Source organism: Pipistrellus kuhlii, unplaced genomic scaffold (assembly GCF_014108245.1).
Source record: "Pipistrellus kuhlii isolate mPipKuh1 unplaced genomic scaffold, mPipKuh1.p scaffold_m20_p_2, whole genome shotgun sequence".
NCBI classification, from domain to species: Eukaryota; Metazoa; Chordata; class Mammalia; order Chiroptera; family Vespertilionidae; genus Pipistrellus; species Pipistrellus kuhlii.
The window spans coordinates 3,237,863-3,265,467 of record NW_023425515.1 but is presented as its reverse complement, the minus strand read 5'-3'; the positions used below and the strand labels follow the sequence as shown (position 1 = coordinate 3,265,467).

General features: G+C 59.4%; 1 protein-coding gene and 1 long non-coding RNA gene across 3 annotated transcripts; one reads left to right on the top strand and one right to left on the bottom strand.

Annotated features, from left to right (window-relative positions):
* Positions 1-1,833, bottom strand: LOC123652808. The gene is made up of 2 exons (XR_006742301.1): positions 1,693-1,833; positions 1-184 (listed from the first exon to the last, which is right to left on the bottom strand). It is a non-coding gene; the product is annotated as an uncharacterized LOC123652808 (long non-coding RNA).
* Positions 1,703-27,397, top strand: RIPK4 (receptor interacting serine/threonine kinase 4). 2 transcript variants are annotated; one of them, XM_036444333.2, is made up of 9 exons: positions 1,807-1,937; positions 12,039-12,215; positions 12,341-12,632; positions 17,076-17,224; positions 19,102-19,151; positions 21,255-21,413; positions 22,151-22,254; positions 23,727-23,988; positions 25,005-27,397. In XM_036444333.2, exons 3-9 carry the CDS (start codon positions 12,375-12,377, stop codon positions 26,162-26,164), a joined length of 2,142 nt encoding a protein of 713 aa, XP_036300226.1. In that variant the 5' UTR covers positions 1,807-1,937; positions 12,039-12,215; positions 12,341-12,374; the 3' UTR covers positions 26,165-27,397. The 2 variants fall into 2 exon arrangements, with proteins under 2 accessions (XP_036300224.1, XP_036300226.1); XM_036444331.2 differs by lacking the exon at positions 12,039-12,215 and having other exon boundaries at positions 1,703-1,937.
* Positions 27,398-27,605: the final 208 nt, after the last annotated feature.

The following is a 27,605-nucleotide window of genomic DNA, read 5'->3' as shown; positions in this document are numbered from 1 at the left end:
ACCTTCACGGTGAGTGGACTGAGTGGTCCAGGTGAGGAACAAGGCCAAGTCTACAGGAGGGGCCTGGCCAGTCCATCCAGCTCTGACCGTGATCATTGTCCGGGGACCTTTGTCCCCTCTCTGACTGCAGTTCAGGCCTCTGTAGGCATATCCAGTTCCCTGACCTCGGAGCCCAACGCTGAGCCTACAGCAGATAGTTCATAAATATTTGTCAAGTGAAGCAGGCAGATGGTTAATAAGAGAAATCGGTGTGTCTTACCAGGCAGGCGTGCTCTGTTAGTCACCTGTGCTGCTGAGACTGAGTCTACAGAACGTCTAGGGAAAAGTGCCCTGAGCTGAATCCAGGAAACAGCTCAACTGACTCATTTTCTAGTCCATTCATTTCCCCGCACTGAAATAATGACGTTTACTGCCAAGTTATTTTTATACATTCAAAATCCCAATGATTTTTAAAATTTTGGTTTACATTTTGGCCCCATTTGCTACAAACAATCTTGAAAGAACCACTGGGCACTACCGTCTCCAGGAGGTCCGTTTTGATACCAAGATGATGTGGAAAAGGATGTGGCAGCGCGGGAACAAGCCCCGCCCTGTTCCCACCAACGAGTCCTCCCCAAAGGGAAGCCCCGTGGGGGTGGGGAGGTCCCCGCTGTTTACAAAGCAGAAATGGGACTCCCTTATTGGCTGTGAAATGAGATTCTCATGTGCCCAGTGGAAGGTAAGGGCTGGGATCGGGTGACTAACGCAAAACTACAGTTCATGTCATTAACACGCTCCCTCTTCTATCTCCCCATCCTGCCCTCGTTATTCACCTCTGACGGCTAAGAATAAGCCTTTGCTCACCGCACAGACCTACAGGAATGAGTGGTTTTCAGCTGTGAACGTTTGCAATCACACTTCTCCACCTCTGACCCAGGTGTCTTTTCAAGAGTGGGGTGTGTTCAGGCTGAGGTGCCCCCTCCCCTGCCCACCACCAAAGGTGGAAAAACATCTTTCCTTCTCAAGCGATTTGTTCTATGTTAAAAAGACACTGTTTTCTGGGAAAGAATGGGGAACTAACTCCTGCTATCTGTGGAACATTAGATTTGCTGTTGGGATAATTAAAAAAAAAGAAAGTTACTTCCAAAGGGAAAACTTGGGCGTAAAAATAAAGCAACACGCGAGTCCCCACGAATTATGCTGAGTGGAAAAAAGCCAATTCCCAAAGCTCCCACACTGGATGACTTCCGTGTGCAAACACAACGTATTTTAAAATATCACATTTTTAGACATAGAGGAAAGACTAGTGAGAGCTGGGGCTTGGGAGTTCGGTTACGAAGGGACCACCGGGGGGTCCTTGCCCAATGGAATAATGTTCTATGTGAAGACACGAACCTACGCAGGCGATCACATTGCATAGATGTTAATACACGCAAAGGAGGACGGGTCAATTTGGGGAAATTTTAATAGGATCCGTGGATTTTACAGAAGTCAATATCTTGGTTATAATGTACTTTTCCCTCTTTTTTTGCAGTTTTGGGGGAAAACGGAATGAGTTCCTGCCTCTGCCTGAATGATCTAAAAACTCCCAGCTTCTGCGCACCCAGCCTTTTCCGAGGTCCCCCGTTGGGGCTGCAGGGGCGGGACCTGCGGGGGCGGGGCTTCAGGGGGCGGGGCCTGAGACGGAAATGACGTCCGGGGCGGGGCGCGCACCTGGGCACCTGGGCTGCGGCCGGGGCTCGGGCGGCGCAGGTCGGAGGCGGGCGGCGAGCGGCGATGGAGGGCGACAGCGAGGGCCCCTGGGCGCTGGGGCTGCTGCGCACCTTCGACGCGGGCGAGTTCGCGGGCTGGGAGAAGGTGGGCTCGGGCGGCTTCGGGCAGGTGTACAAGGTGCGCCATGTCCACTGGAAGACCTGGCTCGCCATCAAGTGCTCGCCGAGCCTGCACGTCGACGACAGGTGAGCGGCCCGGGCGGGGGCGCCGCGGCGCCGGGGCGGGCCTGGGGCTGGGGTTGGGGTGCTCGGGCGGGTTCCAGGGGTCCCCTTCTCTCCACCTGAGTCGCTTACGGAGCAGCCTCGGGGGGAAGGGGGGGGCCGAGGCGGGGGGACCGAGCGCCGGGCGAAGCCGGAAAGCCCCGCGGTGCCCAAAGCGGGCAGGTTTGGGTGTGGGGAGCCCGGGTCCGAGGACGCGCGCTGGCCCCCGAGCTGCGGCTCCCGGGAGCGGCTTCGCGAGCCCGCATTTGCCCGAAACGTTGTAAAGTGCCCGGGGGTGCCCCCTGGCTTCCCGGGAAGCCCCGGGTTTTGGGGGTTCGGGGCCGGGAGCTCCCCCGGAGGCGCGCCCGGCCCCCCCGGCCCCCGCCCGGCGCTGCGGTCCGCGCCCGGCTTAGCCAAATTGCCGTGTGGGGATCGGGGCTTTGTGAGCGAGCGAGGCTCCGTTTGACTCACTCACTAATTTACGCCGGAGCACAAATTGGTGTAAGACGGTAATTATTTCGGTCGGAAGCACCGGCTCGGCTGGGTCCCTGGCGGGGCCGGGCTTCCCGGGCGCCTGGGCCTGGCGGTGCGGCCGCCCCGGTTCCATTTGGTGTGTCCATGGCGGTCTGAGGGATTTGGGGGCGTAGGGGTGGGAGAGGGGGGTCTTGAGAAGCAGCTCGTTTGTTTTATGTTCTTCTTCTCCAGTTGCGTTTGCATTTTAATGATTTATATGCAGGCTTCCGCTGAGTCCATTTAAATAAATGACTTCACCTTGGGCTGCCAGTCCCTTTGTGGTGGCGAGGTTGCATTCTCTGTGGACGTTGTGTGTGTATTGTGTGTGGAGATCCCCCTTCTACAGTAAGCGGGGGACCAGCAGGCTCAGAAAAGCAGGTCCGTGTAACCCGCACCTGGCCTTTGCTGGCTCAGAGGCCTGGCTTCTGATCCTCCGCTGCTTACGGGGCGATGAGGCCTCTTTTCACCCTAGGGTGGTGGTGATGCCACTAAAGGGACACAGAAAGGCTGCAGTGTGTGCTTCCCCAGGCCCAGTGCCCTCGCAGGCTTTGTGTTTTCGTCCCGGCCTAGGAGAGAGAGAATACAGCAGATCGGTAGCCAAAACCGGTTTGGCTCAGTGGATAGAGCATCGGCCTGCGGATTGAAGGGTCCTAGGTTTGATTCCGGTCAAGGGCATGTACCTTGCTTGGTTAAGGGCACATCCCCGGTGGAGGGTGTGCAGGAGGCAGCTGGTCGATGTTTCTCTCTCATGGATGTTTCTAGCTCTCTATCCCTCTCCCTTCCTCTCTGTGAAAAATTAATAAGATATATTTTAAAAAATACAGTAGATCGGTGGCCTTCTGCTGAACCCGGTGCTTCCCGGGAACATAAAGCTGTGGAGACATAAAGCTGTCTAACTGGGAGGGCCAGGGCCAGGGCCTTGTGAGGCTGTACAGTTCTTTCCCCCTCACCGCGCTGCAGCCCTGGGAACTGCTCAGGCCGGGAGGGGCGCTGTGGCTATTTTGAAATGCAAACCTCACTTCGAATGCCAGCCAATGGTTAGACCCCCGCAAGGCAAGACCCTCTCCCTCAGGGTGTCTGTAGGCTCTTGGGGGCCTTTGTCCAATGGCGTCTTCTGGCCCCAGTGTTTCGCTCAGCAGAGGCCGTTTTGCCACCAACTCCTTGTGTTGGAGGAGGAACGTAAACAAGCCCGTGGGTCCCCGGGCCGATGAGTCAGCCCGCGTCCCGGGATCTGTTACTTCCAGCCACTTCCAGCCACCGGCCCCTGTTTCTCCGCTGGAAGCGGGTCGCGTAGGCTCTCGCACAGCCTGGTGGGAAAGGGTTCTGCCTTTTAACTGGAAGCCTTTCCTGCCCTGCCCTCGCCAGGCAGGTGGTGGCATGTCGAGGTCAGCATCGCCCAGCAGGAAGCATGCACCGCCTGCTCTTCGCCGCTCCGAGCGGGCTGCCTCGCTGTCTCTGCAGCAGAGGCCGAGTTCTCCAGCTGAGAGGATGCTCAAAGCCTTGCTCTGGGCCAGGAAAGTTCTGGCTGAACGTACTGGCTTCCGTGTGAGCTTCTCCTTGGGATTTGTGTCTCTCACGCTGCAGGGCAGCGCCCAGGGTCCAGAGCCTGTTTTCTGCCATTTGGATGTGTATGACATCATTCGTGAGCCGAACAAAATGATCAACTTAAAAATGAGCCTGCTACCCTTGGTCAAACTTTTAATTAACTCACCCCGAATGCCTTGGCAGGGCCAGACCCAGTGATATACGGCGGACAGGCCAGACGTTCCCCACCCGTGAGCTAGACCTTCCATTGTTTATTAATAGTGAGGATTGGCAGGCTGCCCTCGCTGCTTTTTAAAAATATTTATTTATTTATTTTTGGTTAGTCCTCGCCTTAGGGTATTTTCCCTTTAATTTTTAGGAGTGGAAAGGAGGGAGAGAGACAGAGAGAAACATCGATGTGTGAGAGACACATTGATTGTTTGCCTTCCACTCATACCCCCATCGGGATTGAGGATTGAGCCTGCAATCGAGGTACATGCCCTTGACCAGGAATTAAACCCTCAACCCTTCAGTCTTCAGATCTTATTGCCTTTATTTAAATATATATATATATATATATATATATATATATATATATATATATATATATATATATTTCAGAGAGGAAGGGAGGAGAGAGCTATAAAACATCATTTTAAAAATATATATATTTTATTGATTTTTTACAGAGGAAGGGAGAGGGATAGAAAGTTAGAAACATTGATGAGAGACATCGATCAGCTGCCTCCTGCACACCCCCCACTGGGAATGTACCCACAACCAAGGTACATGCCCTTAACCGGAATCGAACCCGAGACCCTTCAGTCCTGCTCTATTCACTGAGCCAAACTGGTTTTGGCTAAAACATCATTGGTGAGAGAGAATCATTGATCGGCTATCTGCTGCATGCCCTCCACCTGCATGGGGGATTGAACCCACAACTGGGGCATGTGCTTTCATTGGGAATAGAACCATGGCCTCCTGGTTCTATTCCCAATGGGGAGTCCATGCTCAACCATTGAGCCACACCGGCCGGGCCTCCTTGCCTGTTTGACGAGCTGCCTCCCATCCGCACCCTGTTATGTGCGAGCTGGTCCCTCGTAGGAAATAGGGTTTTCCTGGGGGCAGCCCCGGCCCTGGATTCCTGGGCTACGTCTTGACTCCCCTGTTTGAAGGGCACCCCCAACTCCTGCCAAGCCCCCTCAGGAGCTTCCCACGTATAATCTAAGATGGGCCCCCTACGCTGAGGGCAGGGAGAGGCTGGAGGGACAAGGGAGACCACTCCAGAGGGGCAGGGGCAGGTGTAACAAACAAGGGACATGGCAGCTTGTCTCGGTGACTCTAAGACACCTGCCCACCAGGTCTTAAACGTGAATGCAGAGGCCGTGCTGGAGGCAGTCTACAGCCTGGTCTTCTCGACGGCCTCCCCTCGCTCTGGGCCTTCCCCTCCCGCTGCACGTCTTACATCAGGACCCTCTCACGGGCACAGGTGTGGGCCAGGCTGGTTCTCACTGGCTGCTTCTTCCTGCAGGCAGGCTGGGGCCTCCTGGCTGCAGCCTTCCAACCACCCCTTGCCCTTAGCCCCCGCAGGGCCTGATCCCCAGCAGCGCCCTGGGCTCCAGGGAGCACAGAGCCCCAGCCCTGGGAGCCTGCACTTCGTTACAGGAAGGTGGGGGCTGCCCAGACCCAGACACCCCACGGCGGGGGAGGACTGGAGCGGGGAGGGGGCAGGTGGTGCATCCTTGATCTGTGTTCCCTGCTCCTTAGGGCTGGCTGTCTTTAGGGAGGCGGGGGGGCCTGGGCAGAGTCTGGGGAGGGGGGTGTTTCCATTAGACCAGAACTGGTGACTGCAGGGGCCCCCTTCCTGCAGCCCAGCCCTCGGGCTAAGAGGAAGCCCTGGGTGAGGGAGCGCCGGCTGGGCACCGGCCCAGCAGCTAATGCTCGCTGGGCACCGGCTCGTCGGGGCGAGCCCGAGCAGCCCGGGTCTGTAAGCACAGGGCCGGAGCCGGCAAGCCCGTTCCTTGTCGTGTTAAAAATAGCAGTGTGGGAACCCTGGCAGGCGCCCTGGGAAAGTAATGGGCTGGTGAGAGGGGAGAAAGCCGTGCTGGGAGCGTCAGCTAACGAGGGATGACACCCTCTTCCCGCTGCCTGTTCCCAAACCTGGTTCCAGGGCTCCTCGGAGGAGCGCTTTGTTAGGGAACACTTCCACCTCCCCCTCCCGGCCCCTCTTCACCTCCCCCCTCCTGGCCCGTCTCCCCCTCCCCCCTCCCGGCCTGTCTTCATCTCCCCCCTCCCGGTCCGTCCCCACCTCCCCCCTCCCGGCCCCTCTCCACCTCCCCCCTCCCGGCCCCTCTCCACCTCCCCCCTCCCGGCCCCTCTCCACCTCCCCCCTCCCGGCCCTTCTCCCCCTCCCCCCTCCCGGCCTGTCTTCACCTCCCCCATCCTGGTCAGTCTGCCCGGAGCCTTTCCTGCTTCTCCGCCTGTGGGGGGCCCAGGGCCGCCCTGCCCCTTTCCAGGACTGGAGGGAAGCCGCAGGAGGCCTTTGGTCTAGGCCAGGAGTCGGCAAACTCTTCGGTCCACAGAGCCAACTATCAACAGGATGACGATTGAAATTTCTTTGGAGAGCCCAATTTTTTAGACTTAAACTTCTTCCAACGCCACTTCTTCAAAATAGACTATTTTGTGGAAGAGCCACACGCAAGGGGCCCAAGAGCCGCATGTGGCTCTGGAGCCGCAGTTTGCCAACCACGGGTCTTGGGGATTCCTGATTGCGGAGGGTTCCTGGCCAGCGTCTTAGAAATGATCCTCCTGATAGTACTGCTCTTTCTCCCCGCCCAGCTCCCTTCTTGGGACTGAAGGTGGTGCTGGCAGTGGTGGTGGGATAGGCTTTGACTGGCTCTAAATGAAAAAAAAAAAAAAGGAAAATGTAATGGCTGTTGAGAAAGGATCTTTAACCCCTTGAAGCTCAACTGGGTCCTGTTAATACCCAGAGTTTTCTTCCAGCACCAGGGGAAGGGCAGGGAGGGGGGAGGGGGGAGACGGGACCCTTTCTCCATTCCTGCTGGGAAAGGGAGGGGGAGACGCTTTGAAATGATTGCGGAGAGAAGCATGACGCCGGTCCCGGTCCCGGTCCCGCTGAGCGGTGCCTGACTGTAGCCGCACGTGTAGCGCAGTCCAGTTTGCAGGGGTTTTCAGTGAGAGGATGTCAGTGGACTCAGGTGGCACTGAACTTCACTCCCAACCGGGAAGAATGGGTGACCCTGACCGGGTCTCGGCACCCTGAAGGTTGGGGCACTCCTCGGCCCCACCCAGCTTTGGGGCCTAGGGACTGTTCTGAAAAACCCCTTGGGGCCCTAAAATAATAGTAATCATAACCATAGAGCGATGGTTCCTTTTGTGTTTGGAAGCAGTGTTTTGAGGGAAAGCGATTAAAAAATAATTGCTGTCCACAGGGAACAATTGGCGGTCACTTTTTCGGTCCTTCCCAGCGGCTCCCCGAGGCCCCTCTCAGGCTTATTGAATTGCAAATGTCGCTTAGACACCCGATGGGGTCCGAGCAGGGCTGTAGCTTCCCCAAGCTGGCGTGGTCCCAGGGGCTTCCCAGCAGGGGTGGGGTGCCCCCCCCCCCGCCCCCCCAGCAACTGAAGAAAGACCTAGAGCAATTTGGGTTTGGGTTTGGTAGTTACCGAAATATAAACGGGATGAACTTTTTGGGGTTGATCCTTTAGGGGGTGCTGGCCAGCCCTCCTCCCAGGCCTGTGCCAGCTGGCTGACCGCTGAGTCCCCTCGGACCCGCGGCTGGGCGGTCCCGGGCCCCTCTTCCCCTGCCGCCCCAGAAGGTGATCGGCGCCTGGAAGCTGGCTTGTCTCCAGGAGCCCTGGTTTTCTCCGCAGCAGTGTCCCGTGTCGTCTCTGCCTCGATTCCAAAGAGGACACGGGCTCTCTCAGAACCGCCTGGCTTTGCCAGCCTTCTGGAGCCAACCAGCAGGAGCTCTTTCTATTTGCGTTTGTCAAACTGCGGTACACGGGCTTTCTGTTTGGTGGAAGGGGGCCCAGGGCCGGGGCGAGAGCAATGACCTGGCTGAACTCGAGGTGGGAGGGGAGGAGCGATGTGCTAATGAGCTCAGCGATCAGCAGTCACCCCGGTTTTGTGTTTTAAGCCCTTTGGGCAAATGGAAGAAATGGTTATTTGCAGAGTGGCTGGGAGCTTTGGCTTCGGAAGATCTTCAGGCTCTGGATCAGGGGTCCTCAAACTTTTTAAAGTGGAGGCCAGATCACGGTCCCTCAGAGAGCTGGAGGGCAGGACTATATGAACTACTAATTCCTACTGTAACACCTCGGCTGCGCTCACTGCCCAAAACACCTGGCGGGCCGTATCAGACTCCTCTGCGGGCCGCATGTGGCCCGCAGGCCGTAGTTTGAAGACCCCTCTGGATAGTGGGCTTTACCCTCATGCGGGTTTGTGCTCAGTCGGGTTTGGCATAGAGGACTCATTTAAGAATGTCTGGCCAAAACCGGTTTGGCTCAGTGGACAGAGCATAGGCCTGCGGACTGAAAAGTCCCAGATTTGATTCCGGTTAAGGGCATGTGCCGTGGTTGGGGGCACATCCCCAGTTGGGGGTGTGCAAGAGGCAGATGATCGATGATTCTCTCTCATCGATGTTTCTAACTCTCTATCCCTCTCTCTTCCTCTCTGTGAAAAAAAAAATCAATAAAATATATTAAAAAAAAAAAGAATGTCTGTGATAGTGGGAAAGGGTCCTCCTCAGAGCCACTTCAGGCTTATGGAATTGCAAATGTCACAGACACCTGTGCCTGAGCGAGACCCGGGCACCTGCCCTGGAAGCGGGTTTCCGCATCCTGCAGCGGGACCCGTGCCAGTGCCTGTGGGCACGGGGCCCCAGGGAGGGCACACCAGTACATAGGAGCAGACAGGTCACAGGCCGGTTCTTAACCGAGGCGGGAGGGAGCAGCAGCGTGTGCAGACCCCAGCTGCACGGCAGGCAGTGCGTGTCCTTAGCGGTGCCCTGGGGCTGGTGGTGCAGATAACAAACCCGGCCTCCGGAGAACGGAGCCGGCCCAGGGGTGTCGTCTTCCCTCTCCTTCTTAAGTGACCAGCCTCGTTTTAAACGCTGCTTGCCCTTTGCACCAGTCCTTTCTCCTTTCAGATGGCACAGGGTTTGGGGTGGGTGTCTGTGTCACCCCCAAGCCTGGCTCTGTGCTAGGCCCCAGGGAGGGGCTGGCCGGCCTGAGCCCTGCCAAATGGGGGAGCAGCTCACAGCCCTCCCCCCGCCTCCCCCCGCAAGCTGGCAGGGCCCTCTGTGGACGTCTTGCTTTCCGTGACCTGGCCGGGTCCGTGAGCACAGCGCTAAGGAAGCAAGTCAGGCTGAATGCTGCTCTGTTCTGCAGCGATGTCACGGTTCACCCCGATTCGTGCTGCACCTGTCTCTGAGGCCAGCGGGGTTCTGCTCCGCTCCAGAGCCTGTCCAACTCCAAACTCTTAACCCCTTCCCCCTCCTCTCCTCCCCGCTGGGCTGCTGCATCAGACATGGGGACCCCAGGAGATCAGGGTGGTCCTTGCTGCCTCCCTCCCCCACATCTGGTCAGTCATGGAGTCTGGAGGATTCTCCCCTGCTGGGACTCTGGCAGGCCTCCGCCCGTCTGCGAGTCCCTCATGAGCCCTCGCTGCCCTTCCCCGCTCTGGTCAGGGGCCACCTTTGTGAATTCTCCCCCTGGCCCCGCACCTCCTCCTCGCTGTGCTCCGATCTCAGCTGCGTTTCTCCATCCGGTGTACTTTCCCATCTCCCCCCTGGAAGGCGGACCTGGTGAAGGCAGGCGGGAAGGCTCTCTCTGTCATCAATGCTAACGCAGAGGAGGCGCTCAGCAGTCACTAGGCAGCGAGTGACTAGGTGCGGATTAGCACTCAGGGAAATGCCGGGCATGATTAAGTGGGTGATTCCAGACGAGTGGTTCATTTTAAATTGGGCTGGAAAAGCACTGGCTTGGCCTGTGCCGGGGCTGCTCAGGCTGGGCACCGTGGGCACTTGTGTCTTGGGGGCTGTCCTGTGCCCTGCGGGGTGTTGAGCAGCCTTCCTGGCCTTGCACCCACTGGGTGCCAGGAACAGCCCCCGTTGGTGACAGCCAGATGTCTCCAGAGAGTGCCCACAGACCCCGGCGGGCGAGGCCGCCCCTGGGTGAGCGTCCCTGGTCTGCACACGGGACCCTTCCCCAGACCCCTCACGCGGCCCCTTGGCGTGTGCTCCCAGTGGGTTGGGCAGGTGGGCGGGCAGAGGGGCTGATGGGAGTGAGAGCTGAGTGCAGGCTGAGCTCGGTGCTGCAGCCTTTGGTAAACAGTGTGATTCTGGCCCCTCCCTGCTGGCCAGCCCTGGGCAGTATTTCCATAACTGTCGGGGGCGCCTGGGACCGTGTTGTGATCCCAAACGGGGGCAGACCCATGAGAAACAGACTCTCGGGCAGGACCCTGTAGTCGGCCCGGGGGTGGGAGCGGGTGCAAGCGGCGGGCAGGTGCAGCCACGCTCTGGAAGAGCCTGTGGTGGGAAGTAGCTGTTTTGGGTTAGGGGCAGGGCCACTGGAATTGGAGTCTGCATTCGGGGGGGTCTCGAGGCTGCCCCAGCCGGCTGCCTACGTGCTCCCAGCTCCACGTGGCACGTCTGGACTTTTCCCTTAGGACTATCGGGAAGGCAGACTCCCCAGCACCCACCCAGGACCCATTCTCCAGGAGCTGGGCTTGGGAATCACCGACCTGCACCACCTGTGGTCAAGCCCTGTCCTCAGAGGATTTGGCCTTTCTCCTGGGCGCGCTCTGAGCCTTTGACCTAAGATGCCAACACCGACCAAGGCCCGGGGAGCTGGTCTGAAACCCCACAGGCTGCTCCGGGCCGTGGCCTCAGACCAGGGCTTGCACGCCTTCTGGAAGGGCCGGAGAGTGAGTATTTCGGGCTGTGTATGCCGCAGGGTCCGTGTTGCAACTGCCCGCCTCTGCCCGGGGTGCGAGTGCAGCCACAGCTGCATGAATGGCGAGGCTGCCTTCCGGGAAGACGGGCTGGCTGCGGACAGCTGTTTGGCAGATTCTCAAAAGGCTAAACATAGAACTCTATCACATGACCCAGCAGTGCACTCCTAGATGAGATGTGTATCCGAAGTGAAAGCCGGCACTCAAACAGATACTTGTCCACCTCCCTTCCCGGCAGCATTAGTCACTGTGGCCCGGGGCGGGGAGCCTTTTCCTGCCAAGGGCCATGGGGATATTTATAGCATCCTTCCCAGGCCATACAGAATTACCAGCTTCACAACGAGCCTGCTGTGTTTGGTCAGACATCTCATTAACTCACCCTCAGTGCCTTGGGAGGGCGGGACCAATCGATCTCACAGGCCCCCGGGCCTGATGTTCCCCATCCCTGCAATAGCCCAGAGGGGGGCACAGCACAGGGGTCCATCGGTAGGGGAATGGATAAACGCGATGTGGTGTGTTCCTGCGATGGGATGTCATGCAGCCGTGAAAAGAGTGAAGCTTAGGCATTGTGCCCCAACACAGGGGGACCTCGGTTGAAAGCCCTGTGATTAGTGAAACAGCCCCGGTCACTGAAATACTGTATAATCCCACTGCGGTGAGGTCCCTAGAGGAGGCAAACTCCTAGAGACAGGAAGCAGGGGACTGGCTGGTAGGGTGGGTGCTGGAGGAAGTGTGACGTTGAATGGGTGCAGAACGTCGTTCGGGGATGCTACCGAAGTTTTGCATGTAGATAGTGGTGATAGTTGTACAACATTGCTACTGTTTGCAGTGCCTTTGTATGTATGCATATGAATGGTTAAAACGACGCGGAGCATATGATGTATTTTTTACTATAAATTAAAACATGGTTTAAAAAAAGTGGTTCTTGGGCAGCATTCTGCAGCCCCTGCTTTAGACGGATGTGCCCTGATTTAAGTTTGGGGTTGGACGTAGGAATAACGGGGCCACCTACACTGCTGGCCTCAACAAATAAGGTGGGATGGATGCTTCATGTGGATAGTTTGTGACAGCTTTCAGTGGAACCTCAGCTTCTCCTCCCTCATCCCCCGGAAGGGATTCCCAGCGTCCGCCTCCTCCCTCGGTCCCTGAGCGGGCCTTGGCTCCGTGCTGCCTGCGGCTTTTCCGATAACCATTGGGTGTGCCGGGATAGCTGAAGGTCTTGGGCAGCCCGGCATTTAAGCACGCCGCATTAAAGTGAGCGACTGTGCGTGCGCTAGTCATCTTGTCAGCGCCGTGCACCTGCTTATCTCTCTGGCCCGGTGCTTGGTGTGGGGGCCCGGTGACCAGGGTGCGTTTCTCATGCCATTGACTCCTTTCAGGGAGCGCCTGGAGCTCTTGGAGGAAGCCAAGAAGATGGAGATGGCCAAGTTCCGGTACATCCTGCCCGTGTACGGCATTTGCCGCGACCCCGTCGGCCTGGTCATGGAGTTTATGGAGACGGGCTCCCTGGAGAAGCTGCTGGCCTCGGAGCCGCTGCCCTGGGACCTGCGCTTCCGCATCATCCATGAGACGGCGGTGGGCATGAACTTCCTGCACTGCATGTCCCCGCCGCTGCTGCACCTGGACCTCAAGCCCGCCAACATCCTGCTGGACGCGCACTACCACGTCAAGGTAGGGCCTCCGGGGCTGGGTGAGGCGCTGAGTGCCGAGGCGCGCGGGGGACTCGGGGTTCCGGGAACCTTTGGGCAGTGTGAGGGCGGACCAGGACGTGGTCCTCGGGGAAGAGAGCTTGAGCAGAGAGACCTCTCTCAGCCTGAGGGTGTCTGGGATCCCCTGTCTCGTCATGGCTGGTGTGAGTGGACTCTGAACACAGGGCACACCCCCAAATCCTGGGACTGGCTCTGAGTTCTGCACACCCCGGCAAAAGAGAGTGTGGATTTGCGGGTCGGGTCTTAGTGGGTGTCCTCCAGGAAACGGGGTGAGAGATCAGGCAGGGGGGGAGCGGGGAGGTTGGCCGTCCTCCTGTGAGACGTAGTTTCAGGCTGGTTGCAGGAGCTGGCGGAGGCTGAGATGGAGGTGCAGTCCTGGCACGGGGCTCAGATGGGGCTCATTCTGTTCCAGTGAGGTGGGGCCTGTGAGGGCTGCTCTTTCTTATCTGTTTCTGGTTAAAAACAAAAGTGGGAAGAAGAACAGAACTAAAGCCCAGAGGCCAGCCCCCTGGAGTTGGTAGTCAGGTACGTTGTCGGGTTGTGTGTCTGTGACTGTCTCTGACAGGCCTCCGTGTGCTGGGTTCTTCGTGGCTTTCCCCACGCAGGGAGCTCACCTCCTCTGGAGGCCCTTCCCCTCATCCTGCCTGAGTGAGAAGGATTCCCCCACAGCGGCTGTGTCCTCTGGTTCCCGCTGGGGCCGGGCGAAGGGACTCACTCGTGTGCTCTCTGCTGCCCTCGCAGGCCCCCCTGCCTGTTGGCCTGGGGAGGAGGGACCCCATTCAGTCCCGCCCTGCCCCTGGCTCCCTCACCTTTCTCACCGGTGGCAGGTCAGGGGCTCTGGGTGGCCCGCACACAGCAGGCACCTCTCCGGGCTGAGCCAGCCCGAGGCCGGGGGCAGTGCTGTTTTCACTCTGCACACTAATTACAAGCTTTCCCTTAAGGAGGTGTAGCTTGTAACAAGGTTTTAGCTGGGACGGAAGCAGGCCTGTCCGGTCTCCTGTGGTCAGTGTAGCTGCCTGCACATACGGACATGACAGTTCTCACTGGCGTGTGCGGTCCCGTGGGGGCCAGTGCGGGTGAAACCTTAGCTCGCAAACGTGACTGCGTACAGGAAAGGGAAGGTGGGGACAGGCCCCCCTGTGTGCCTGCGGCCTGCCTGCAGGAGCTGCCCGATGGGCAAAGCGGGGGACCGAGCGGGCGGTGGCCCCCAGCTCCCGCTGAGCTGAGGGTTAGGGTTTTGGGGGAACAGGAGGAGTAGGGGGGTCAGAGAGGCCTTTCCCTCACGCGGCTTTCAAGACTGCTGAGCGGGGTTGCGCTAGAGGCTGCTGGGAGCATGCTTTATTTTATTATTAAATATATCTCTTCATTGATTTCAAAGAGGAAGGGAGAAAGAGATAAAAAACATTGATGAGAGAGGATCACCGATCGGCTGCCTCCTGCACGCCCCCATTGAGGACCGAGCCCGCAACCCAGGCATGTGCCCTTGGCTGGAATCGAACCTGGGACCCTTCAGACCACAGGCGAATGCTCTGTCCACTGAGCCAAGCCGGCTAGGACTGGAACATGCTATTCTTAGGGCTGGTGGGTGGGCACCAGGTACTCGGACAGGTGTGTCTGCAGCATGTGCCTTTGAGGTGGCCCCACAGTCCCAGGCCCTAATGGGCCTGGCTGGGCTTTCATATCAACCCGTTCCCTCCCCCTCTCCTAACAGTCCTGTGGGCATCCCTGGACAGCCCCTGGGACCCCTTCCTTCCGAGAGCCCTCAGCACAGCCCTCCTCCCGGGCTGGCCCCTGACGGGTGGGCTCCGCCCTCCCTGTTGTTGTGAGGGGTCAGTGCAAACCAAGAGCTTGGCCCATGGCAGTGCTCATGAGGGTTGGTGTCATTGGTGTCGGCATTTTGGGGGCCGATCGATAGTCATCTTCCCACGACTGGGACGCTGACATATATCTAGGGAGGGTCCCACCCCGGTCTGCGGCAGGTACCTCATACTGGCTCGTAAGGAGCTGAGTGTGGTGTCGGCTGCCGGGACCGTGGCCTTGCTGGCTCTCCCGAGGCCTGTGTGACCTCTCCTCTCACTCCTTATAGCACCTGGCGTGGTCTGCCCGTTTAGAGGGTGAGTGAGGATCCCTTCAAGAGTGGGGCCTTGTTAGGAGCCTAGGATGGCTGAGCCGGGAGTGGGGTGGACTTGTCTGCCTGACAGGGAGCGAGGTGTCGCTGCTGCTTCCACGCCCAAGGCCTGAGTGGCAGCTGTTCTGTGCGTCCTGCTTAAGCAGGCGCATTCGTCACCTCGCACAGCCCCAAACAAACAGCTGTGCTTACCTAACTCGCATCTTGCATTCTCAGGAATCGATAACAGGGTGTGGGAGGGCACGGGGCCTTGTTTGAGGTTCTAAGTCATTGCCTGGCCAATTGGGCACTTGGCAATGGTGGTAATTTGAAGCAATAAACCTTTATTCTAGAATCCTGAGATGAGATAAGGTGTCAGCCTGCCCTTGGGCCCCGAAGGCGACCTTTTGTCCACTGATAGGGTGATCCGAGCGGAGATCTCACAGCAGCCTTCTGCCTCGCAGAGTGTGTTAGAGGCGATCTTCAATTAAGACTTGGTAGTAATGTTAATTAAATAATTAAATAACATTAAATAATATTAAAACGCTATTTTTACCGTATGAGTAGACCCATTTCAGGCTGAAGATGAAATAACTTGGTTTAAAATCTCAGGCTCACCACTGCCCCACTTTGCCTAGACGAGGCTGTATTCCGGGAGATTCCGAGGGGCCTGGTCCCCTCAGTCTCAGGGCCTTTCTCAGGCAGCACAGCTCTGGCCCTGCCCCACATTGGTCCGGCCCAGCTGGATGGTGCTTGCCATTCACAGGGGTGGCCCCTGCCCGCTGTTGAGGAAGCAGGGGGCGTGGGGGAGCACAGGCCAGGCAGGCCCTGCACGGCAGGTGGGGAAGGGCAGGGGGCTGGGGGGAAAACTCTGCAGGCGGAGGGTCAGCAGCCATCAGGGAATTCTGATTTCTGAGGCTGAATTTGGTGTCAGAGCTTTTAACATAGAATTTATGCTAGCTTTCCTTCACCGAGTATTTATGCTAGCTTTCCTTAAAGCTGTTGGCTGTGTCGGAAAGTGGCAGAAATGAAGGGAAGAGGCTGCCCAGGAGGTGGGCATGGCCGTGAGCTGCTTTATGGCTCTGCAGGGTCGGGGTGAAGGGTTCATTCTGGGGAACTGGCGCTGTCCTCCAGAGTGGCACTTTCTTGAAGGCCAGAGAACGGACCCAGGCCCGGCCCAGCCGGCCACAGGAACAGGGCAGGTCCACTCCTGCAGGCTTTCTTCCCACCGCTCCCTGCAGAGGCGGTCAGGAGCCCCTGAGGGGTCGGCCGCCAGGCCTGGCGTCTCCTGCCGTCCGCGGCGATGATGACATCGGGACACTGGCCCGCCGTGAGCTGGCACAGCGAGCCCAGCGTGAAGTCCTGGCTCAGCCCCAGTGCCTGTCGCTCCACAGGCGTGTTTGAGGAGGAGCCTGGAGCTGACTGGGAGGCTTAAAGGAATCCATACGCCTCGAAGGAGAACATAAAGGGCTGTTTTCCATGCAGATTCTGAGCCCCTTCATGCCAGCGCCTGTGGCCTGGTCCCACACACAGCGCTCAGCGGCTTCCGAGGATGTGGGGGGCGTGAGGGGCAGTGAGGATCCCCCCAGGGGTCTGTGTGGCTTCACTTCCTCCAGTGGGGAGTCTGGGAGCTGTCGGGACACCTTAGTGCAAAGGAGACGAGGAGGTGGAGGTGGGCCCAGTGACTGGGCCCCTCCATGCTGGTGGCCCTGGGAGGGAGAAGACGTGCCTCCATCCGTGATTTGGGCCACGTTTGGTGGAGGAGTTGATCACAGAATGCTCAGGCGGAGGACGGGTTGTGGTGTGTGCTTTGCTCGCTTTAAAGGGTTCTGAGGGCGCAGCTCCTGTGAAGAGCCTGCTGCCACTTGCCCGCCTGCCCAGCCGGCTGCCGAACCGGATTGCTGAGCACCAGGCTGGTCAGTCTCGCTTTCATGTGTCGTCTGGAAACCGGAAACGCAAGGCGTTGCCTTCTGCCCTCATGCCGACGTGGGCTGCCGACCACTGCGGCAGCATGCTGCCTGGCAGAGGCAGGCGACGGTGCTCCTGGTTTCTGGCTCCCGGTGAATTCCTTCCTTAAAGCGTCATTTCCCCCCATCCATCAGCTGCTGATGGCTTCAGACCTGCTCCTCCTAATAAGCCTCCGTGGCTCACTGGTCATGGCTCGCTCCCAGCGTGTCGGGGACCCGGAAGGTCAGACATGGCGGGGATGTTAACCAGGCCTTCGAAGTGGCAGCCGCAGTGCAGCGCCCTGCCCAGCGCCCGGCGCCTGCTGAGCCACCTCTGCCCTCTCTGTTGCAGATTTCCGACTTCGGGCTGGCCAAGTGCAACGGGCTGTCCCACTCCCATGACCTCAGCATGGACGGCCTGTTCGGGACCATCGCCTACCTGCCTCCGGAGCGCATCCGGGAGAAGAGCCGGCTCTTCGACACCAAGCACGACGTGTACAGGTGTGTACAGCTGGGCAGCCTCAGGCCCCTGCGTGTCAGGCCCGCGGGGTCTTCATGCTCTGCAGGGCCGTTTTGCCAGAGACTCCTACCTGCCATCAGATACGAGTTGATCCGAATGGAAGGGTTTGGGGTTGTTAGCCGGGGGGTGTAGGCGGCCCCAGGTACACAGACTGACTCTCCTAGGAACGCAGGATGTGCCTGCTGCTGGCCTAGGGTGGAGGGTGTGAAGGGCTGATGCCATTGGGGCCAGTTACATAACAGACCCACAACTTCCGCCCTGGAGACTCGCTCTAAACCGTGGGCTGTGTATCTTGTCCGTGGACAGAACCTGCTGCTCTGAGTGTCTGTGATGCAGGCTCTCCTACACCCAGCCCAGCCGCCTGCCCCTCCCAGTGTCACTCACCTTCCACAGGGACACAGGCAGCCACAGCCTGTGGATAGGCGAGGTCAGCCTTTCTCCCCTGGGGGCACAGACACTAATTACTAAAATTCTGCGACACGCCCCAAAATAGATGTTTTTTGCCAATCTGACAAAAAAAAAAAAAAAAAAAAAAGTATAATTTCGATCCGTTCACACCGTATGGCTATTGGAGCATTGGCTGTGGTTGTTTTTTTAACTTGACGGTCGAAGGGAGAAGAGGTCCGTGTCTCTGACTCAATAGGCAGGTGATGCAGGAGTTAAACGTTCTTGTGCACACAGGTCCCGAGTGGTTCGGGCCTTCCCTTTCCCAAATTGTAAAGGCCCGGATGGCAGAGGTTCTGGGAGGAGAAAAGAGGGAGGGAGGCTGCACGCAGGCGCTTAAGCCCCTCATTGTGGCTGTTGTCTGACGCAAGGTGACTGTGGCCCTAGCCCCGAGCTCTCCCCTTTGTCCCTGTCCCTGCGAGTCCTGGCCGACTGGTTTGACAATCAAACCATTGTGGTGTGCGGAGCAGGCTTGGCCCTGCAGGCTGCTGGCGAATGGCACGGGGAGCTTGCCACGGCTTGCAGGGTTCAGGGAAGCCGATTATTTATTTTAGAGCGGAGAGCTTCCAAGTCTGAGTGCATCGGTTTTCATTAATATTCAGTGGAGACTTCTCGTCAGCAGCTGCTGTCCACTCCGGGCAGGTCGGGGCTCAGGGTTTGGACCCCTGTTTTTTTCACACACACATTTTTTTTAATATATTTTTTATTAAATTATTATTTTTGTACATATACCAATGCCCCCCCCCCTCCCGTACCTACCCTCCCTCCCCAGAGCATACACACATTTTGTTAAGTTGATCAGATTGAGCTTATTTGTTGAAAAAGAATACTTTTTAAAATGATGTATACAGGGTGGGGCAAAAATAGGCTTACTGTTGTTTGTATAAAAAAAAATAACACAGTGATTAATAAATAACAATACAAGAATAAGCTGTTCTGCCGACTCACAGCTGTGAGCCTGTGGCCACACCCGTGTATAATTTCCAGCAGCCAAGAAGGGCTCATGGTTGCTGGCGTGTCTTCCGTGCACCTTCTCGGACCTTGACGGCCTCTCCGTGGGCAAGCTCCGCCCGGCCCAGAGCCAGAGCTGCAGGCGGCACGGGGCGCCCAGCGTGGCAGGAAGGTCGTGGTGAATTCAGCCGGCACCGCCCCTCTGGCCCCGAGCTGGCGGGGGCAGTGTTTTGGGGGCTCCCGTGCTGTTGGGATGTACAGCTTCGCTGGCTGGGTGTGTTTCTTTGCTTAACATCTGAGCCGCCGAAGGGCCGTGTGCCCCGGCCGTGTGCCTGTTTAGAATAAATCACGGGAGCGTCTTGTGTCATCTCCTCCTGTGGAGGCCGGAGGCGCTCTCCTCACGCACTGCTCTGTGCCAGCACTTTGCCGTACTCACAGACACTGACCTCCGGTTTCCCCGCAGCTTCGCCATCGTGGTCTGGGGTGTGCTGACGCAGAAGAAGCCGTTTGCAGGTGAGTGGACGTACTTTTGGGGGCGGTGCCTCTGCCCCAGCCGGGCCTGGGGTCCACATGCCCAGGGTGGGGCCGCCCCGAGGGAGCAGGGCTGCTCTGTCCTGCCCATCGTGTTGGCACGAGACCTGTGGCAGGTGGTCCGGCGTGCCCACAAAGGGTTCCGGAGGTGTCATTCGGAAGAGGCACAGACCGAAGGGCTGTGCTCAGTGGGGTTTTAGGTGCCAGCGAATTCTTTGCGTGTGTGATGTAATGCACAGACATAAAGCTGATCATCTTAACCATTTAAAGGGTACAGTTCAGTGGCATTTATTGGCCCATTCAGTGTTGTACAGTCACCACTACTATCCAGTTCCAGAACATTCTCATCCCCCAGAGGAACCCTGTGCCCATTAAGCATTCACTCTGCCTCCCCCACCCCAGCCCCCAGCAACTGTCAATCTGCTTTCTGCCTGTGCATTGGCCTGTTGTGATTCTTTCTAGCCAGTTCTTTTCCTTCTTTAAATTTTCTAAGTTTTAATTGTGATAAAATACACATAACATGAAGTTGACCACCTTAACCATGTTGAAGTGTACGGTTTGCTCATGTGAAGCCCATTCATAGTGCTGGGCCCACTGTGCCAGGATCACTGGGTGATTTTGACACAAATGGGTGATCCGGGTCACCAGCACCCGCTCCAGAGCTGAAGTGCTTTCCCCCCTTTAGTCAATGCTGTTCTGCTTTCTGTCCTCAGAGTTTTAGCTCCTTGATGTGGTACCACACTGTCAAAGTCAGGCCCTCTTTTGCCTTGTTGGAGTTTCTTTTCCTCTGTAAGCGATCCGGGCCACTCCTAATATTGTGGCCTGACCAATAACACCCAAAATGCAGGTCCCAGTCACCCTGGGGCCCTGGTCCCGGAGCCTTTGCCGGTTGAGACAGGATCCTGTCCATATTGTCCTTCCACCCAGCACCCAGAATGCTCCTCTCTGGAAGGTCCATGGTCTGGATCACTTATGGGTGGCAGCGAGCTCATGTGGCATGGCATTATCTGGTGGAGGCGACACCCAAGGCCAGGTGCTGATGCTCACCTCGGAGGCCAGGCTCCGTGCTCCACTGCGTGGTCGATAGGCGGGTCCAAGGTGCGGGGGCAGGAGGCGTCGGGTGGACTTTCCCCTCTGCGTGGGAGCAGGACATCCTCCGGGTGTTTGGTTTACGCTGGGGTTTTGGAAGTCTGAGTTCTTTGGAATAATGTGTAGGAGCCTGCGAGAGCGGTTGCACAAGATGTAACGGGGATGTGGCACAGAATGTCAGAGCCGGATCCCAGCAGCGGTCGGGGACGCTGGGCCAATTTTCCACGCCTGCCGATGTGCCCGGGCCAGACTCCTGCGCTCGTGGGAAAGCAGAGGGCGTGGGGGCGGGAGGTGTGGTGGGAGCAAGACTCCCGGAATCCAGCTTCACGGCCAGTGTGGTGTAGGCTGAGCAGAGAAAGGAATCTGACCCGCCTGTGACCAGAGTGATGATGATGATGATGATGATGATATGCTAATGAGCCCAGGTGTGTCTCTGGAGGATGTTGGAAAGGAGGACAGGTGGGCCCCATGTTAGGAATTTTGGGGGGAAAGGCCCCTATTTGCACACCCCAGGCCTGAGCACTGCAGAGACCAGCCGGGGGCCTGCACTCAGGGATAGGACTTGGAATTCAGGAAGGCCCATGTCATCCCAGGGGGACGTGGGTGCACCTGGGGGCTGGCCGTGCCGCCCCGGGATGGATACGGTGCCTCCCTTGGTGGGCACGGCCACTCGGAACATGTCGTGTCAGATATTCTTCTCCTTTGAACCCGGCTTCCTTTGCGTTTGCTGCTGGGAAGATTTCCCTGTGATACAGCGTGAGGGTTCCCCTGGGAGCTGCGAGGGCGTTTCTGAGTGCTGGAAGGGGAGAGCAGACGTGCCCGTGAACATAGGTTAACGGAAGCCTGGTGCTCTCCGAAGAATCGAGTGTTCTCCAGGCCACGGGCCCGAGGAGGTGCAGGGACAGGCCCCAGACATGCCCCTGGCACTTCCCCACAGCCGTGCTTCCTCCAGAGATAAGGGCCAGCTCTGCCCTGACGCGCGTCTTTCCCTTGCAGACGAGAAGAACATCCTGCACATCATGGTGAAGGTGGTGAAGGGCCACCGCCCGGAGCTGCCACCCGTCTGCAGGGTCCGGCCGCGGGCCTGCAGCCACCTGCTGCGCCTCATGCAGAGATGCTGGCACGGGGACCCCCGCGAGCGTCCCACCTTCCAAGGTGAGTCCAGAGACGGCGCCGGTGCAGTGCTTCCAGATGTGGCTGCTCGTCCAGCTGCTGGTGTCCCAGGAGAGAGGACCGGGTGGGGCTGGGGAGAGGGCCAGAGGAGGAGGCCGTGCAGAGATGGTGTTCCCAGCAAGCCCTGCAGCATCGGCGTGGCCGTGGCACCTGCCCCTGGCCCTCTGTGCCAGGGCTGGGATGGGCAGCTTGAACGTCAGCTCGAGCCGCCCACCCCGCTGCAGCCCAGGGCGGGGCCTGCTGCCCAGAGGAGCCTGTGTTCGGTATTTCCGGTTCACATACAGAGTTGCCTCTCTCGGGGATGGTGTGATCTCCGGCCTTTGCCTTTTCCTCGGGGTCTTGTCCCCATGGAACGAACGGGTGAGATCCTGATGGGATGGAAACTGACCATGGCATGGAAAGCACAGGGGGGCACACGAGTGGGAGGTGGGGGGCTCATGTGCTGGGTGCAGGAGGACTTGCACTCTCCCCTCCACACCCTTGAAGGCTCCTGTGAGAATCTGGAGTCAGGTGAGACCTGCAGAAGTTGCTGACGGAGGCCCCGGTTTGGTCTGTGTGGAGGCCCTGGGCCAGCAGTGGAGAGACCAGTGCTGCCCGGGTCCCCGAGTTATGGATGCTCTGGGGTGTCACCTCTTACCCCCGTTCCTTCCTTGAGGGGGCACGTTCGTATGGAAGTCACTGTCCGAGTGACGAGCCCTTCTTTCTTTTCTCCCCAAAAGAAATCACGTCGGAGACCGAGGACCTGTGTGAGAAGCCCGACGAAGAGGTGAAGGAGGCGACACAGGACCTGGACGTGAAAGACCCTCCGGAGCCCAAGACTGAGGTGCGGGGACTCCCGGGGGCCTGTGTGCTGCGTGGGGACCGGCTTTCCCAACCCACGGCCTCTCGTCCTCAAACTCCCTGCAGCCTGGTCCCGCGTGCTCTCATCCTGCGGCTCGGCCGCCCTGGGAGTCCCACTCACGTCAGCCGGTCCCAGAGTCCTGTGCCCAGTGGCAGGACGGCGGGTCCCTGGCAGGCTCGGCGCCCCAGACCGAGTTTCCTGCCTGACCGTGTCCCGTCCCCACACCTGTCTGGTTACGGGGTTACGGGTGGACTGTGCCACGGGAAAGCGAATGCCGCCAGGAGGATGGCCTTAGGACCAGCCCGGCTGGGCCCTGTGGGCTGGGGTGGTGGCCCACCGGGGCTCGGGTCTGCCTGTCTTGCAGCCCTGGCTTTGGGACCTTCTCACGAACGAATGATTTGTTCTGTGAGTGCCACACGGTGATATAAGGGGTGATAGGAAACTCCAAGGCTGGGTCACTCTGAGGGCGCTCAGGCACTAGGCTTGTGAGGCGAGGCCTGGTAATAACTAACCTCACGGCGTTATCTGCTGCTGGGCAGCGCCCCAGGCCATTGGTGTGAGCTGGGGTGTAGTGAGCGTGTATGGTGTGCGTTTGCACCGTCGGAACAGCCTGTGCGTGAGGTTGGGGAGCAAAGGTGTCCCGGGAGGCAGCCCGGCCCTCCCCAGCCCCCAGGCCCTCCCCATCCCCCAAGGAAAAGAAAAGCGTCCAGCAGGTGGGCGTGACTCCGTGCTCCACACACCAACTCAGAGCAGATTAACAGTTCTCAGAAGAGGGAGGGTGTGGGGCCACATGGGCCTGGTGTGGGAAGAGTCCTGAGTCACCTGGACTCTGATCACCACCAGAAGTCTGCCTCCATCCCTGTCAGAGGAGGCCCCGGAGAACAGCAGCCGCCAGCCGGTGATGGGCGGGCCCCTGGTGGTCCGTGAGGTCCAAAAGGCTGGCCACCGCTGCAGTGGAGGGTGGGTCACAGCGTTGTCTCTGTAGCCGGCCCCGCCCCGCCCTTGTCCAAACCAGGCCCAAGCCAGTGTGCAGCTCAAAAAAGAGGCCGCAGGTTGCACACAGTGTGGGGAGAGCTGGGGGAGCCCCAGTCCCAGTCCACCTCTTTCCTGTTTCTTACCAGCACTGACCGGTTCTGAGGGACACGGCCCGGCAACCCGCTTCATGCTTTTGCAGCCTGTCCGCATGCCCACGCTCCACCTGTGTCCCAGGAGTGCCGTGTGCCATGCCCTGTGCGGACGGGGTCCAGGGCAGCCTGGTGCTGGGCTGCCCGTGTTTTGGTCCAGCCGGTCTTTCCTTACCAGCTCTTCCCACCCAGTGGCCAGTGCGGTGCCATGCGTGTGACAGCGGGAGTCACGTTCCCCGCGTGACAAACCAGGACCGCGTTTCCCCTCCCTGCCCCTGCCTCCCCCTGGCGTGGCGGGCGGAGCCTCACCCCCTGTGCTCCTCCTCGCAGGCGCCCGTGTCCACGCCGCTCAAGCGAGCCTCGGCGCCCGCCTTCGACAAGGACTACAGCCTCTCGGAGCTGCTGTCCCAGCTGGACTCCGGCATCTCGCAGACGCTCGAGGGCCCGGACGAGCTCAGCCGCAGCTCCTCCGAGTCCAAGCTGCCCTCGGCCAACAGCGGCAAGCGGCTGTCCGGCGTGTCCTCGGTGGACTCCGCCTTCTCCTCCCGAGGGTCCTTGTCCCTGTCCTTCGAGCGGGAGCCTTCCACGGGCGGTGAGTGGGGCCCTGAGCCCTGGGGGATGGTGAGCGTGATCAGGGGGCTGGCGGTGGGCTGGGTGTGGGGATGTCCCTGGACAGCAACAAGGACGAGGCGTGCTGATTCTTGACAGTGATTCCTTTTCTCTATCCGCCACCGATCGGTTCTGGGTGTCCGTGGCATGGTTGGCTCACTGAGCCCTAACCCAGAGCGGGTGCTGGCCCAGCTGGTGCCCTTAGTGTTTTTGATGGGCCACACGCCTGGCTGTGCAGGAGGTCTTACCTGGGCGGCACGGTGCAGGGGCGGACCTCAGGTTTCCACATGGAAACCCCCGAGTTGCATCCAGCGGGACCAGCAGACAAATCGAACCCCACACGCTGGGTCTCTCTTGTGGAGGCCAGTCCTAAGCCCCCGTTCCTGGTGCTGGGTGAACACCCCCATATTCTTGTTCACGGGCTCCCAGTCACTGTGGCCACACATTGTAATGAGGAGTTATCCTTGGAGGTTATAACACCTGCCTGTTGGAGGGGCGCGTCTCAGCTCATCTTACCTTTGATGTGAATTTTGATGGGTTTTTGTTTAGAAGGCGCTTTTCCCTGCCCCTGCCCCTGCCCCTGCCCCAGGTGCTGGTTTGTGGGTGTCGAGGCTGGTGTGTTCCTCCCTCACTGTTCCCAGCCTCCTTTCTTCCCTCCCTCTCTCCCTCCCTCGCTCCCTCCCATTAGCAATCACTGCCATTTCTGACAGCCAGCAAGGGCCCGAGTTTTGCATCCTTTGTCTAAGCAGCATGGCTAGAAGGATTTTTATTTTGCAAATGGACACGAGTTCCTTGGGGTCTTTCATTGGCCTGCGCGGGGTCTGCCCACTAGATCTAACATTAAGCCGGCAGGGACAACACGACACCTAAGCAGTTTCCGGTAACAAGCGGCCCGGAGGCCGTGGGGAGGAGTGGGCAGCGTCAGGACCCCGGCCTGGCTTCGAGAAGGAAGCCCTCGGGCGGCGGCCCCGTCTGACCCCGGCCCCGCTCTCCCCGCAGATCTCGGCACAACCGACGTCCAGAAGAGGAAGCTGGTGGAGGCCATCGTGAGCGGGGACACCAGCCGGCTGATGAAGATCCTGCAGCCGCAGGACGTGGACCTGGTGCTGGAGGGCGGCGCCAGCCTGCTGCACGTGGCCGTGGAGGCCGGGCAGGAGGAGTGCGTCAAGTGGCTGCTGCTCAACAACGCCAACCCCAACCTGACCAACCGGAAGGGCTCCACGCCACTGCACCTTGCCGTGGAGAAGCGGGTGCGCGGCGTCGTGGAGCTCCTGCTGGCCCGCAAGATCAGCGTCAACGCCGCGGATGAGGACCAGTGGACGGCCCTGCACTTCGCGGCCCAGAACGGGGACGAGGGCAGCACGCGGCTGCTGCTGGAGAAGCACGCCTCCATCAACGAGGCGGACTGTGAGGGCCGCACGCCCATGCACGTGGCCTGCCAGCACGGCCAGGAGAGCGTGGTGCGCATCCTGCTGCGCCGGGGCGTGGACGTGGGCCTGCAGGGGAAGGACGCCTGGCTGCCGCTGCACTACGCCGCCTGGCAGGGCCACCTGCCCATCGTCAAGCTGCTGGCCAAGCAGCCGGGCGTGAGCGTCAACGCCCAGACGCTGGACGGCAGGACACCGCTGCACCTGGCCGCCCAGCGCGGGCACTACCGCGTGGCCCGCATCCTCATCGACCTGCGCTCCGACGTCCACCTCTGCAGCCAGCTGGAGCAGACGCCCCTGCACGTGGCCGCCGAGACCGGGCACACAAGCACCGCCCGGCTGCTCCTGCACCGGGGGGCCAGCCGGGAGGCGGTGACGGCGGAGGGCTGCACCGCCCTGCACCTGGCCGCCCGGAACGGCCACCTGGCCACCGTGAAGCTGCTGGTGGAGGAGAAGGCCAACGTGCTGGCGCGGGGGCCCCGGAACCAGACGGCGCTGCACCTGGCGGCGGCCGGCGGGCACTCGGAGGTGGTGGAGGAGCTGGTCAGCGCCGACGTGCTCAACCTGCCCGACGAGCAGGGGCTCAGCGCGCTGCACCTGGCCGCCCGCGGCCGGCACGCCAAGACGGTGGAGACGCTGCTCAAGCACGGGGCGCACGTCAACCTGCAGAGCCTCAAGTTCCAGGGCGGCCACAGCCCCGCCGCCACGCTGCTCCGCCGGAGCAAGACCTAGGGCGCCGGCCCCGGAGCCCGGGCCGGGCGGGGTTCCGTCCCGTTGGCGTGCTCCGTGGCCGGGACAGGCCCATGCCGTGCCGGTCCGCAGCCCTCACCTCGCTGACGGGCTAGCGGCACTTGGACCGAACAGGCCGTCGAGGAGCGGCTGACTCTTGATTCGTGCCCGAGTCGGTGTGGGCGGGTTCCCCTCCCGATGGAGGCGTTAGAAGGTGCTGATCCGTCCGCCCGTCGTGTGCCGGCGTCAGAGGGACGATGGGTTGGAATCATTTCGCTGTAACTCCTGCTCCCGCGGTCGGTTCCTGGAGCCGGCCCGCCTCGGGCCCAGGGGAGGGAGGAGCCGTGTCTTCCGTCTTCATCTGCAGCGGCAAGATGAACACGGAAGGTTTCCGAGGAGCCCTCGTGTTATGGGACATCGACACCGTCTCTAGGTGACCACAGTGTCGACCGTGGCTTTAAACCTTTGGAAAAAACGCTCATGTCCTTCGGGGGTCCGGTCTGTGAGCAGTGCGTTGGAAGCGGTAAGGTGGGTGTCACACGGCGCCGTGGCGTGCCCGCTCTGCCGGGCCCAGCATGCTCTCTGCCGGCCTCGTGGCGGCCACGGGCCTCCCAGCAGCTGACTGCTCTCATGCATTTCCTGTTGCATATGATGTGTTTTGAACTCTAGAGCCACCGATGCAAGAGTCATTTACAAACTCACTGCAACTAACCTCAGTTTCGGGCTCTAAGCAGTATTACCTGGTTGGATGGACCACGAGCCCATTGGCCCCGTTCCAGCTCCGGTGTCCGGTCAGGAGGCCGTCTGAGAGGAGCGCTGCTGTTTGGGGGTCTCAGAGGGGCCTTCGGACCCTTTACCAACCTCTGAGCTGTGGAGCCCCCAGGGCGGCCCCGAGAGATCCCCGGGCGCTCATGGCTGTAAAAGATGAGGTGATCTGGCCCTCTCAGTCACTGCCCTGTGTGTGCCCCGTGGTGCCCCCTCCCCAGGACTGTTATTAGAGTGAATTTGCTGCAGGAGGTGGTCCTGTGTGCGAACGTGCCTGTGGTGTATGAATCAGAGATTGATGTTAATATACCGTGTATGTTAATGTGAGTCTGTGGGCTGGGTATTTCCTTTCTGTGACAGGGACTACCCAGACGGCTGCCAGCTGGCTATGTTTTAATAGGCCTCGTGCTTTTACTGTACTGTGTGCGCTGCTGTCCTGCTGATGTAAATAAAGCTGTGTTCTTTTCTGCTCTTGTTGAAGTCGGCGAGGCTGCTTTCTCTTATGCACAAGCTGGAATAGTCTGGTTTCTGAAAACCAGAGGTTGAGGCGGTCATGGGTGTGGGGCGGGGGAGGGAGGGTGGAGGGGGAGGTGGGGAGGGGGCAGGCACTGAATTAGGCAGGGACACGCAGGACGAAGGAGGGGGAGGGGACCAGGCTCCCTCCTCCGAGCTGGGCCCT

Excerpts from the sequence above, each read along its gene's own strand:
- RIPK4 (XM_036444331.2), top strand. The coding sequence starts at position 1,756 with ATGGAGGGCGACAGCGAGGGCCCCTGGGCGCTGGGGCTGCTGCGCACC. Across the intron at positions 1,938-12,340 it reads AGCCTGCACGTCGACGACAG|GGAGCGCCTGGAGCTCTTGG; the intron begins GTGAGCGGCCCG and ends GACTCCTTTCAG. Across the intron at positions 23,989-25,004 it reads GCGGGAGCCTTCCACGGGCG|ATCTCGGCACAACCGACGTC; the intron begins GTGAGTGGGGCC and ends CTCTCCCCGCAG.